The sequence below is a fragment of the Mobula birostris genome, chromosome 16, assembly GCF_030028105.1.
Source record: "Mobula birostris isolate sMobBir1 chromosome 16, sMobBir1.hap1, whole genome shotgun sequence".
NCBI classification, from domain to species: Eukaryota; Metazoa; Chordata; class Chondrichthyes; order Myliobatiformes; family Myliobatidae; genus Mobula; species Mobula birostris.
The window spans coordinates 1,402,228-1,415,012 of NC_092385.1; the positions used below are offsets into that span (position 1 = coordinate 1,402,228).

General features: G+C 48.9%; 1 protein-coding gene across 1 annotated transcript in view; it reads left to right on the plus strand.

The window, feature by feature from the left end:
* The window catches only part of LOC140210925 (protein kinase C delta type-like), a 146,299-nt gene that overhangs the window by 42,342 nt on the left and 91,172 nt on the right, over positions 1–12,785 (plus strand). The window contains exons 2-3 of the mRNA XM_072280191.1: positions 11,557–11,689; positions 12,223–12,422. Coding sequence (XP_072136292.1) covers positions 11,575–11,689; positions 12,223–12,422 — 315 coding nt within the window. The 5' untranslated portion in view covers positions 11,557–11,574. The remainder of the gene's footprint in view (positions 1–11,556; positions 11,690–12,222; positions 12,423–12,785) is intronic.

Here is a 12,785-nt window from a genome sequence, read left to right on the forward strand (position 1 = left end):
GGCCAAGGCTTTGGGTGCATTTTGGGTAGAGGTAGATAGATTTGTGATTGGTCAGGGCATAAAGGATACAGGGAGAAGGCAGGAGACTGGTGCTGAGAGGCAAATAGATCAGCCATGATGAAATGGTGCAGCAGACTCAATGGGCCAAATGGCCTAATTCTGCTCTTGTATCTCATGGTCGTCTCTGTTCAGCCTGGAACTGATGGACAGAGTACTGAAATTGGCAGTCCTCCAGCAATCGGGTTTTGAAGTGCCAGTACGTGAACTAGGTCCACGTGTGCAGTGGAATGACTGCCCATAACAGAGCGCACACTGCTGCAGCAGGCTGCACAGTGTATATTCGCAATTTACAGATTCATGAATCCCCACTGACTATGCAGATCTCCTGGTGGAATTGCTGGAGACAGGATAGTTCTCCCAACTTCTTCACCAGCGGTTGGCTGCACTGGAGAAGCAGTGATCACTTTTCCCAAAGTTACAGTGAAACCCCTGAGGAAAACCTAGTGTAAAAGCTCGAGAGCGAACACTTGTTGAAAGGAGATCTTGTGCAGTGATTGCTGAGATTGTTATCCAGTGGGAACATATCCGGCACCTTAGCCCTAGAATGATAGTCAAAGATCTTGCCAGATCTGGGGTTGTCCCCATTCTCACTGGCACGCTGTCCAGATACTTAGCAAGGTGACTTACAGATCTGACCCTCCAATGCCAGAACGGAGACAGTTTATCTACTGATAGCTTTTACAAACCCACTGATTCTCACACCTACCTGGACTATACCTCTTCCCACTCTCACCTGTAAAAGTGCCAACCCCTTCTCTCAGTTCCTCTGTCTTCGCTGCATCTTTTCTCAGGAGGAGGCTTTCCATTCTGGAACTAATCAAAGAAAGAGGCTTTCCTTCCTCCACCATCAACGTTGGCCTCACCTGTGTCTCTTCCATTTTGCACATGTCTGCCCTCACCCCATCCTCCTGCGACCCCTCTAAGAATGGCATTCTTCTTGTCCTCACCTACCACCCCAGTAGCCTCCATGTCCAGCACATAATTCTCTGTAACATCCACCATCTCCAATGGGATCCCACCACCCAGCAGATCTTTCCCTCCTACCCCCTGACTTTCTGTTTTCCACAGCGATCACTCCCTACGTGACACCCTTGTCCATTTATCCCTCCCCATTGATCTCCCTCCTGGTCCTTATCCTCGCAAGCAGAACAAGTGCCATACCTGCCCCTACAGCTCCTCCCTCACTACCGTTCCGTCTTTCCAGGTGAGGCAGCACTTCATCTGTGAGTCTGTTGGGATCATCTGCTGTACTTGGTGCTCCTGTTGTGGCTTCCTGTACATTGGTGAGACCCAACACAGCGGAGACCGCTTTACCGAGCACCTACTCCATCTGCCAGAAAAAACAGGATCTCCCAGTGGCCACCCACTTCAATTGTACTTCCCAGTCCCATTCCCATTCCGGCATTAGTCTATGGCCTCCTCTACTGCTGCGATGAGGCCACAGTCAAGTTGAAGAAGCAGCACCCTGTATTCCGTCTGGGTAGCCTCCAACCTGATGGCATGAACATTGACTTCTCGAATTTCCAGTAATCACTCCTCCCCCTCACCATTCCCCATTCTACTTTCCATCTCTCGTCTCTTCTACTCATCTCATTACCTACACATCACCTCCCTCTGGTGCTCCTCCCCCTTCCTATTCTTCCATGGTCATCTGTCCTCTCCCATCAGATTTCCCCTTTGTCTTTCACCTATCAGTTCTTCAGCTTTTTACTTCACCCCTCTCCCGTTTTCACAGATCATCTACCACCTTTTACTTTCTTCCCTCCCCCACCTTCTTGTTCTAACTTCTCATCTTTTGTCCTGTCCTGATGGAGTGTCTCAGCCCAAAACGTTGACTGTGTACTCTATTCCATAGATGCTGCCTGGCCTGCTGAGTTCCTCCAACATTGTGTGTGTGTGTGTCTGGCTGTGTGTTGCTTGGATTTCCAGCGCCTGCAGATTTTCTCTTGTTTAATCCCAGAATGGTGCAGGTTTCTAGTGGGAGACTCACCACATCACGTCCCCTTCCCCAGAGACCTTGCTGCCTACACTGGTACCTTGGTGACCCATTACCAGTACCCTGTGGGAAATGAACAGCCAGTTTAAGACCATAAGACATAGGAGCAGAATTCGGCCAAATGGCCCATCGCGTTTGCTCCGCTGTTCAATCATGGCTGATCCTTTTCCCCCCTCCCCAGACCCGTTCCCGCCTTCTCCCCGTAACCTTTGATGCCATGTCCAATCAAGAACCTATCAATCTCTGCCTTAAATACACCCAATGACCTGGCCTCCGCAGCTGCCTGTGGCAACAGATTCCACAAATTCACCACCCTCTGGCTAAAGTTTATCACTGTCAATAGCCCAGTGAGGAGCTTTATTTATTTATTTCGTGACCGAGGAGGAGCCTCTTCAGGCCCTTTGACCCATCAACCCCCGACAACCCGTATTTACCCTAACCTAACCTAATCACAGGACAACTTACGATGACCAGTTAGCATACCCGGTGTGTGTTTGGACTGTGGAAGGAAGCTGGAGCACCCTGGGTAGAACCCACACATTCCGTGGGGTGGTTGTGCAGAACAATTATCACTCAGTTCTCTCTCTCTCCCCTATGTTTGTGCCAGGAGAAACACCACTTTTACAGACAGATTAGAGGACGAGGAAAGACGGGGTACGGGAAACCAGCATGCCCACCGTCTTACTAACATAGAAAACGTACAGCACAATACAGGCCCTTCGGCCCACAAAGCTGTGCCAAACATGTCCCTACCTTAGAACTACCTAGGCTTTACCCATAGCCCTCTATTTTTCTAAGCTCCATGTAGCCATCAGGAGTCTCTTAAAAGACCCTATCGTATCCGCCTCCACCACGGCTGCAGGCAACTCTCTGCGTTTTAAAAAAAACCAAATTTACCCCTGACATCCCCTCTGAACCTACTTCCAAGCACCGTAAAACTATGCTCTCTCATGCTAGCCATTTCAGCTCTGAGGAAAAGCCTCTGACTATCCACACGATCATCATCTCGTACACCTCTATCAGGTCACCTCTCATCCTCCGTCGCTCCCAAGAGAAAAGGCCAAGTTCACTCAACCTATTCTCATAAGTCATGCTCCCCAATCCAGGTAATATCCTTGTAAACCTCCTCTGCAGCCTTTCTGTGGTTTCCACGTCCTTCCTGTAGTTAGGCGACCAGAACTGAGCACAGTACCCCAGGTGGGGTCTGACCAGGGTCCTATATAGCTGCAACATTACCTCTCAGCTCTTAAACTCAATCCCACGATTGATGAAGGCCAACTTAACCACGTATGGCTTCTTAACCACAGAGCCAACCTGCGCAGCAGCTTTGAGTGTCCTCTGGACTCGGACCCCAAGATCCCTCTGATCCTCCACACTGCCAAGAGTCTTACCATTAATACTATACTCTGCCATCATATTTGACCTAACAATAGAAACCAAATCCTCCTCGCTGCCCCCAGCCCCAGGATGATGTCAAAGAGCACTACAGAACCTTCAACCCATCTAGTCAGTTGTTCCTTATTGTGCCTTGTGGCACATCAGGCAGCATTTTTGCCATTTCTGTAGCATTTGTAGGGTTTTTTTGACTAGACCGAGTTTCTAGCTCGACACTCAACCCAGCACAGACAGAGATAGTCTGTTTCGAACCTGGGACCAGGCACCTCAAAGTCCAGTGCTGATGTCACCACACCACTGGCTGGTGGACATATTACTGTAATGTATTTCAAAATTGTAGCACACAGAGACACAGCTAAAAAATGAATGTACTTAAATTAACTCATAATAAAAAGGAAACTGCAGTGCCTATAAAAAGTATTCCCCCCCCCGCCCCCCAGAAGTTTTCATGTTTTATTATTTTACAAAACTGAGTCACCAGTGAAGTTAATTTGGCGTTTTTGACACTGATCAACAGAAAAAGACTCTTTCATGTCAAAGTGAAAACAGATTTTACAAGGTGATCTAAATTAATTATAAACATAAAACACAAGATAATTGATTGCATAAGTATTCATCTCTTGTGAGTCAGTATTTAGTAGATGCACCTTTGGCAGCAATTACAGCCTTGAGTCTGTGTGGATAGGTCTCCATCAGCTTTGCACATCTGGACACTGCAATCTTTTCCCATTCTTCTTTGCAAAACTGCTCAAGCTCCGTCAGATTACATTGATTTGGAAAAGTAGAGGACTATGAGTAACCCTAGGTAATCTCTAAAGTAAATACATGTTCAACACAGCATTGTGGGCTGAAGGGCCTGTATTGTGCTGTAGGGTTTCTATGAGATCGTGAGTGAACAGCTCTTTTCCAAGTCCAGCAACAAATTCTCAATTGGATTGATATCTCAGCTCTGACTTGGCCATGCCAGGACATGAACTTTGTTGTTCTTTAAGCTTCGGGGTCATTGTTTTGCTGGAAAACACATCTCCCAAATCACAGTACTCTTGCAGAGTGCATCAGGTTTTCCCTGTATCTTGTTTCCCAGAGTACAGGATTTCCCTTTATCTTGCTCTGTTCATTTTACCCTCTACCTTCACAAGCCTTCCAGGGCCTGCCCCACAGCATGATGTAGCCAGCACCATGCTTCAGGGTAGGGATGGAGTGTTTCTGATGACGGGCAACAGGTGTATGCACAACCTCTACTGAAGCTTGTACCTCCTCTGGAGATGTCATAAGTCTCTTGGTGGCCTCCCTCACTAGTCTCCTCCTTGCTCAGTCACTCCGTTTTTGAGGACGGCCTGTGTTAGGCAGATTTACCGCTGTACCATATTCTTTCCATTTCTTGATGATTGACTCAACTGTATTCCAAGGGATATTCAGTAACTTGGTAACTTTCTTCTATTCACCTCCTGACTTGCGTTTTTCAATAACCTTTTTCGCAGAGTTGTTTGGAGTACTCCTTTGCCTTCATGGTGTAGTTTTTGCCAGGATACTGACTCACCAGAAGTTGGACCTTCCAGATTCAGGCGTATTTTTACTACAATCAATTAAACACTTTGACTGCACACAGGTCTCCAAAAATAGATCTCCATTTAATTAATTATGTAACTTCTAAAACCAATTGGCTGCCCAAGTGATGATTTGTTGTGTCATATTAAAGGGGGATGAATTCTTATGCAATCAATTATTTTGTGTTTTATATATGTAGTTAATTTAGATCACTTTGCAGAGATCTATTTTCACTTTGATACAACAAAGTATTTTTCTGTTGATCAGTTTCAAAAAGGCCAAATTAAATCCACTGTGATTCGGTGTTGTAAAACAATAAAACATGAAGATTTCCAAAGGGGGTTTTATAGGCACTGTACCGCTGGTGTGTGGGCTGTCTTTCCGGGTGGGTCACTCCATCGCTCCTGCCTGCCGGACGGCATACAGAGTGTTGGTGCACATCTTTCAGAAGGCTTCCAGTAGGATTCTGTGCTTGGGAATCTCAAACTTGCACCCAGTGCGGCAGAGAAATGGGCTCTCGTATCCATTTATGTTTCTCAGCAGCCCATCATGGCTGTGCCAGCCTAGTGCCATTCTAACTCATCCCATCTGCCTGTGCATGGGTCAGATCCTCCCCATTCCCAATCTGTCCCTAACAACTACTGTCTGTCCATGGTCCATACATTCCCTCTCCATCCATGTGTCTAACAACTACTGTCTGTCCATGGTCCATATCCCCCATTTCCTGTCTGTCTAACAACTACTACCTGTCCATGGTCCATATCCATCCCTCCATTCCCTGTCTGTTCGTGTGTCTGTCTAACAACCACTGTCTGTCTAACAACTACTACCTGTCCATGGTCCATATCCCTCCCCCTCCATTCCCTGTCTGTTCATGTGTCTGTCTAAATGCAATTTAAATATTGCTGTTATATCTGTTCTACCATCTCGTCAGCTGTGCATCCCATGCACCGACCACACTGTGTTGAGTTCTTGAGTATTAAACATGGAATGAAGCCCTTTGGCCCAACTATTTGTCGACTAAACGCTGAATAACATATCACCTTTAAATGTTTTTTCCATTTTTCTTCTTGCCTGTGACATTTCCACCCTGGAAAACAGGCTGATTATTGGTGTTGTCTCACACTGTCATGATTTTATAAACTTCTATCCTGCTGCCTCTCAATTACAGCCTTCAGTGAAAACAATATATCACACCTTCTTTGCATTGTGTTCCAAGTGTTTATCCAAACTCTAAAATGTTGTGAGAGTACCTGCCTCCAACATCCTTCCAGGTAGTGTGTACTCACCTACAGTATTGGGTGCAAGTCTGTCCCCTAACACTGGGATGGTACTCCCAGGTGTGGGACTGTGTCCTAACACTGGGATGGTACTCCCAGCTGTGGGACTGTGTCCTAACACTGGGATGGTACTCCCAGGTGTGGGTCTGTGTCCTAACACTGGGATGGTACTCCCAGGTGTGGGACTGTGTCCTAACACTGGGATGGTACTCCCAGGTGTGGGACTGTGTCCTAACACTGGGATGGTACTCCCAGGTGTGGGACTGTGTCCTAACACTGGGATGGTACTCCCAGGTGTGGGACTGTGTCCTAACACTGGGATGGTACTCCCAGGTGTGGGACTGTGTCCTAACACTGGTACGTTACTCCCAGGTGTGGGACTATGTCCTAACACTGGTACGTTACTGCTGGGTGTGGGTCTGTGTCCTAACACTGGTACGTTACTGCTGGGTGTGGGTCTGTGTCCTAACACTGGTACATTACTGCAGGATGATAATTTTTTTTTTCAGTTATATAAAGAATAAAAGGGAAGTGAGAGTTGATATTGGACCACTGGAAAGTGGTGCTGGTGTGGTAGTAAGGGCAAACAAAGAAATAGTAGATGAACTTAATGGGTACTTTGCACCAGTCCTTACTGTGGAAGATATTAGCAGTGTGCCAGAGGTCGGTGAGTGTCAGGGAGCAAGAATGAGTGCCATTGCTATTACAAAGGAAAAAGTGCTCGGCAAACTGAAAGATCTTAAGGTGGATAATTCACTTGAACCAGAAGGACTACATTCCAGTGTCCTGAAAGAGGTTGCTGAAGAGATAACAGATGCTTTGGTCATGATCTTTCAAGAATCACTTGATTCTGGCATGGTCCCAGAGGACTGGAAAATTGTAAATGTCATCTAACTTTTTTAAGAAGGGAGGAAAACAAAAGAGAGGAATTTATAGGCCAGTTACCCTAACCTCTGGTTGGGAAAGTGTTGAGGTCCATTATTAAGGATGCAGTTTCAGGATACTTGGAGACTAATGATAAAATTAAACTGTCAGCATGGTTTCTGTAAAGGGAAATCTTGCCTGACAAATTTGTCAGAGTTCTTCGAGGAAGCAACAAGCAGGATGGACAGAGGAGAAGCAGTGGATGCTATTTACTTCGATTTTCAGAAGGCATTTGATAAGGTGTCTCACATGAAGCTGCTTAACAAGATAAAATCCTATGGTGTTACAGAAGATATACTGGTGTGGATAGAAGAATGGCAAGAATGGCTGACGGGTGAGAGGCAACCGTTTCTGGTTGGCTGCCAGTGACTAGTGGTGCTCCTCGGGTCAGTATTGGGACCGCTACTTTTCACATTGTTTGTCAATGATTTGGATAATGGAGTTGATGGCTTTGTGGCAAAGTTTGTGGATGTTATGAAGATAGGTGGAGAGTTTGGTAGTGCTGAGGAAGCAATGCGATTGCAGCAGGACTTAGACAAATTGGAAGACTGGGTAAAAAAGTGACAGATGGAATACGGTGTTGGGAAATGTATGACAATGCATTTTGATAAAAGGAACAATAGTGAAAACTATTTTCTAAATTTGGAAAAAATTTAAACATCAGAGGTGCAAGGGACTGAGGAGTGCTCGTTCAAGACACGCAAAAGGTGAATTCACAGGTCGAGCCTGTGGTAAAGAAGGCCAATGCAATGTTGGCAGTTATTTCAAGGGGAATAGAATATAAAAGCAAAGAGATAATGCTGAAGCTTTGTAAGAAGCTAGTCAGACAATACTTGGAGTATTGTCAACAGTCTTAGATTAGATTAGATTCAACTTTATTGTCATTGTGCCGAGTACAGATACAAAGCCAATGAAATGCAGTTAGCATCTAACCAGAAATGCAAAGAATAGTGTTATTTACAAAATAACTGCGAATAAAAAGTAAGTGCTACAGCACACAAATATAAAAGTACTGAGACAGTACAATATGGGTAGCGCTGTGATGAGAGGTTCAGCAGGGTCACAGCCTCAGGGAAAAAGCTCTTCCTATGCCTGCTGGTGTGGGAGCGGAGGCTCCTGTAGCACCTACCGGATGAGAGGAGAGTAAAAAGTCCATGGTTAGGGTGAGATGCGTCCCTGATAATGCTTTTCGCCCTGCCCAGGCAGCATTTATGGTAGATGTTCTCAATGGTGGGCAATTGGGTGCCGATAATCCACCGGGCAGTTTTCACCACACGCTGGAGTGCTTTGCGGTCCGATATAGGACAATTGCCATACCACACTGAGATGCAGTTGGTGAGTATGCTCTCACTGGTACAGCGGTAAAAGTCCGTCAGTATCCTGGGACAGAGGTGAGCTTTCTTCACGCTCCGCAGGAAATAAAGGCGCTGTTGCACCTTTTTGATCAGGATGGAGGAGTTCAGGGACCAGTTGAGATCCTCGGAAATGTGGACACCAAGGAATTTGAAGCTTGATACACACTCCACTACAACTCCGTTGACGTAGATGGGGATGTGAGTGTGGCTCCTCGCATGCCTCAAGTCCACAACGATCTCCTTGGTCTTCTGGGTGTTAAGGGCCTGGTTGTTGTCGGCACACCACGCGGCCACGTGCTGGACCTCGTCCCTGTAGGCCGTCTCGTCATCCCCTCTGATCAGACCAACCACCATGGTGTTGTCTGCAAACTTGATTATGGAGTTAGAACCATGTACAGGAACGCAGTCATAGGTGAAAAAGGAGTACAGAAGAGGGCTCAGCACACAGCCTTGAGGCACGCAGGTGTTCAGGGTGAGAGTGGAGAAGGAGAGGTTGTCTAACTTAACTGATTGGGGTCTGTTATTCAGAAAGTCCAAGGTCCAATTGCAGAGGGATGAGCTGATACCAAGCTGGCGAAGTTTAGTGATCAGCTTGGAGGGGATCACAGTATTGAATGCCGAACTAAAGTCAATGAACAGCATTCTGACATAAAGAGTTGGGGCTGTCCAGGTGAGTCAGGGCAGAGTGAAGTGCTATGGAGGTGGATCCTCTGTTGACCTGTTGGTGTGATAGGCAAATTGATGGGGGTCCAGGGTAGAGGGCAGACAAGATTTCAGGTGTGATAGAACCAGTCTCTCAAAGCACTTTGCAATGATGGAGGTGAGTGCAACTGGACGGAAGTCATTCAGGCCCGTGGCAGTGGACTGCTTCGGCACTGGCACGATGGTGGCATTCTTGAAGCTTGTGGGGACAACTGCCTGGCCAGGGACAGATTAAAAATGTCCGTGAAGACCCCGGCCAACTGCCCTGCACAGACTCTGAGCACATGGCCAGGTATTCCATCCGGACCAGCTGCCTTCCGTACATTCACCCTGCTCAGGGTGGCGTAAACATCGGAGGTGGAAAGTGAGAGAGGCAGTTCACCAGGTGGGAGATCCGCTTTGAGGGTGACCTCGTTGTTCTCGCGGTCAAAGCGAGCGTAGAAGTAATTGAGCTCATCAGGGAGGGAAGCACAGCTGGAAGTATTAGGTGGTTTGAAGTCTGTAATGACCTGTAGGCCAGGCCAGATGCGCTGGAAGGCAGCTGGTCCGGATGGAATACCTGGCCGTGTGCTCAGAGTCTGTGCAGAGCAGTTGGCCGGGGTCTTCACAGACATTTTCAATCTGTCCCTGTTTTGGGCCCCTTATCTCAGAAACAATGTGTTGTCATTGGAGAGAGTCCAGAGCAGGTTCGGAAGGGTTTTTCTGGGAATGAAGGGGTTAACATATGAGGAGTGTTTGGCAGCCTTGGGCCTGTACTCACTGGAATTTCGTAGAATGCATGGGGAACTCACTGAAACCAGCCAAATGTTGAAAGGACTAGATAGAGTTAACGTGGAGAGGATGATGGGGGTATCCAGAACTTAGAGGGCACAGCCTCAAAATTGAGGTGCGACCATTTAGAACAGAGGTAAGGAGGATTTTTTTTAGCCATAGAGTGGTGAAGCTGTGGAATGCTCTGCAGTGGAGGCCAAGTCTGCAGGATCATTCAAAGCGGAAGTTGATAGTTTCCTGATTGGTTGCAGTATCAAAGGATGGTGTATGGGTTGAATAGCATCCGGGATCAGCCATGATGAAATAGTAGAGCGGACTTGATGGCCTAATTCTGATCCTGTGTTGTATGGAGGCTTTGGAGAGGGTGCAGAAGTGGCTTATCAAGATGTTGCTGGATTGGAGAGCCATTATAGCTTGTGCTCTAATGAGAGGATGGACAAACTTGGGTTGTTTTCTCTGGAGGATAAGGGGAGATCTGATAGAGGTTTATGAAGTCAAGTCTTTCACACACAGTGGTGGGTGTCTGGGGAGCTGGGAGGGATTATTAAGAGACATGTTGACATTGTGAATGCAGCAGGGACTAGCTTATTTGGCCAGTTGATTGCTAATCTAATTGTTTTGGCACAACATTGTGAGCCGAAGGGCTTGTACCTGTGCTGTCCTGTTATGTGTTCGGTGTACTAACACTGAGGTATGGTGTGTTTGGGGACGGGTCTGTTACTGTTTAAAATCAGAGACAGTATTGGTGGGGATGAGTGTCACTATAACACCAGGGTACGGTACCGGTGGGGACGGGTCTGTCGCTGTGTGACACTGGGGTACGGTACCGGTGGGGACAGGTCTGTCGCTGTGTGACACTGGGGTATGGTACCGGTGGGGATGGGTCTGTCGCTGTGTGACACTGGGGTACGGTACCGGTGGGGACGGGTCTGTCTCAGTACAACACCGGGGTATGGTACCAGTGGGGACAGGTCTGTCACAGTGTAACACCAGGGTACGGTACCAGTGGGGACAGGTCTGTCGCTGTAGAACACCGGGGTACGGTACCAGTGGGGACGGGTCTGTCGCTGTAGAACACCGGGGTACGGTACCAGTGGGGACGGGTCTGTCTCAGTACAACACCAGGGTACGGTACCGGCGGGGACGGGTCTGTCTCAGTACAACACCAGGGTACGGTACCGGCGGGGACGGGTCTGTCGCTGTAGAACACCGAGGTACCGTACCGGTGGGGACAGGTCTGTCGCTATAGAACACTGGGGTACTGTACTGGTGGGGACGGGTCTGTCGCTATAGAACACCAGGGTACAGTACTGGTGGGGACGGGTCTGTCACCGTGTGACACCGGGGTACGGTGCAAGGGATTGCTCTTTGACGTGGAACTGCGTGCGAGATGGTGTATTTTGTGTTGTTAGATGGTATGGGGGTCGGGCGGGGAGGTGTGCGTGTGGGCACAAACTGCTCACTGTTCTCCGGGAGTATCCGTGAATGTGTCGTACTGAACCTTTGCTTCTGTCACTCTCTCCAGGCCTCCCTCCACTCTGTCATGGCTCCGTTCCTGCGCATCTCCTTCAGTTCGTACGAGCTTGGCCTCGCCCCAAATGTTGCTGAGGGTCAGCAACCGTTCATCGCTGTGAAGATGAAGGAGGCTATGACCACAGGTAATGCACCCGGGTCCAATGTAGGAGGTTCATGACGCAGGCAAATGATACCCAGGTTCCATTGGCTCCATCCAGTCCTCCGGGCCTTCCCGCCCACCCCTTCCACTCCACTCTTCACAACATCATCTTCCTTGCTGTCACCCCCTCTCCGCGGCCTGCCCCATCACGTCTCTGGCCAGCCCACCCCACCCCGTCTCCGGCCTGCCCCATCACCTGCCTGCCCCCTCTCTGCGGCCTGCCCCATCTCTCCACGTCTCCGGCCTGCCCCCTCTCTGCAGCCTGCCCCATTACATCTCCAGCCGGCCCACCCCGCCTCTGGCCTGCCCCCTCTCTGCGGCCCGCCCCATTACATCTCCAGCCGGCCCACCCCGCCTCTGGCCTGCCCCCTCTCTGCGGCCTGCCCCATCTCTCCACATCTCCAGCCGGCCCACCCCGTCTCCGGCCTGCCCCATCACCTGCCTGCCGCCTCTCTGCAGCCTGCCCCATCTCTCCACATCTGTGGTTGCTGATGACCCTGCACTTTGTATCGGCAGAGCGCGGTAAGACCCTGATGCAGAAGAAGCCGACTATGTACCCAGACTGGAAATCCTCCTTTGACGCTCACATCTACGAGGGCCGGGTCATCCAGATCGTCCTGATGGGGAGTGCGGAGGAGCCCCTGTCTGAGGTTACGGTTGGCGTCTCCGTCCTTGCTGAGCGTTGTAAGAAAGGCAACGGGAAAGCAGAGTTCTGGGTGAGTACAGTCAGAGGTGGTCACAGTCTGAGGTTGACAGGGGTGGTTGGTGTGTCTGGTCAGAGTATGCTGGTAGTGGACCATTGGGAGAAGTGGTCCAGTGGTATGTTTGAGATGCCTGTAGGGGTGTCAGCTGTTGGCTGTGATGAACACCAAACAATAGTTCCATCCACGATCAACAAGAAGCTCAGAGACCTCGGCCTTGACCATGCCTTGTGCAGCTGGATCCTGGACTTCCTGTCAGATCGCTGGCAGGTGGTAAGGGTGGGCTCCCTCACCTCTGTCTCTCTGACTCTCAACACAGGAGCCCCTCAGGGCTGTGTACTGAGTCTCCTCCTTTACTCCCTGTATCCATTACTGTGT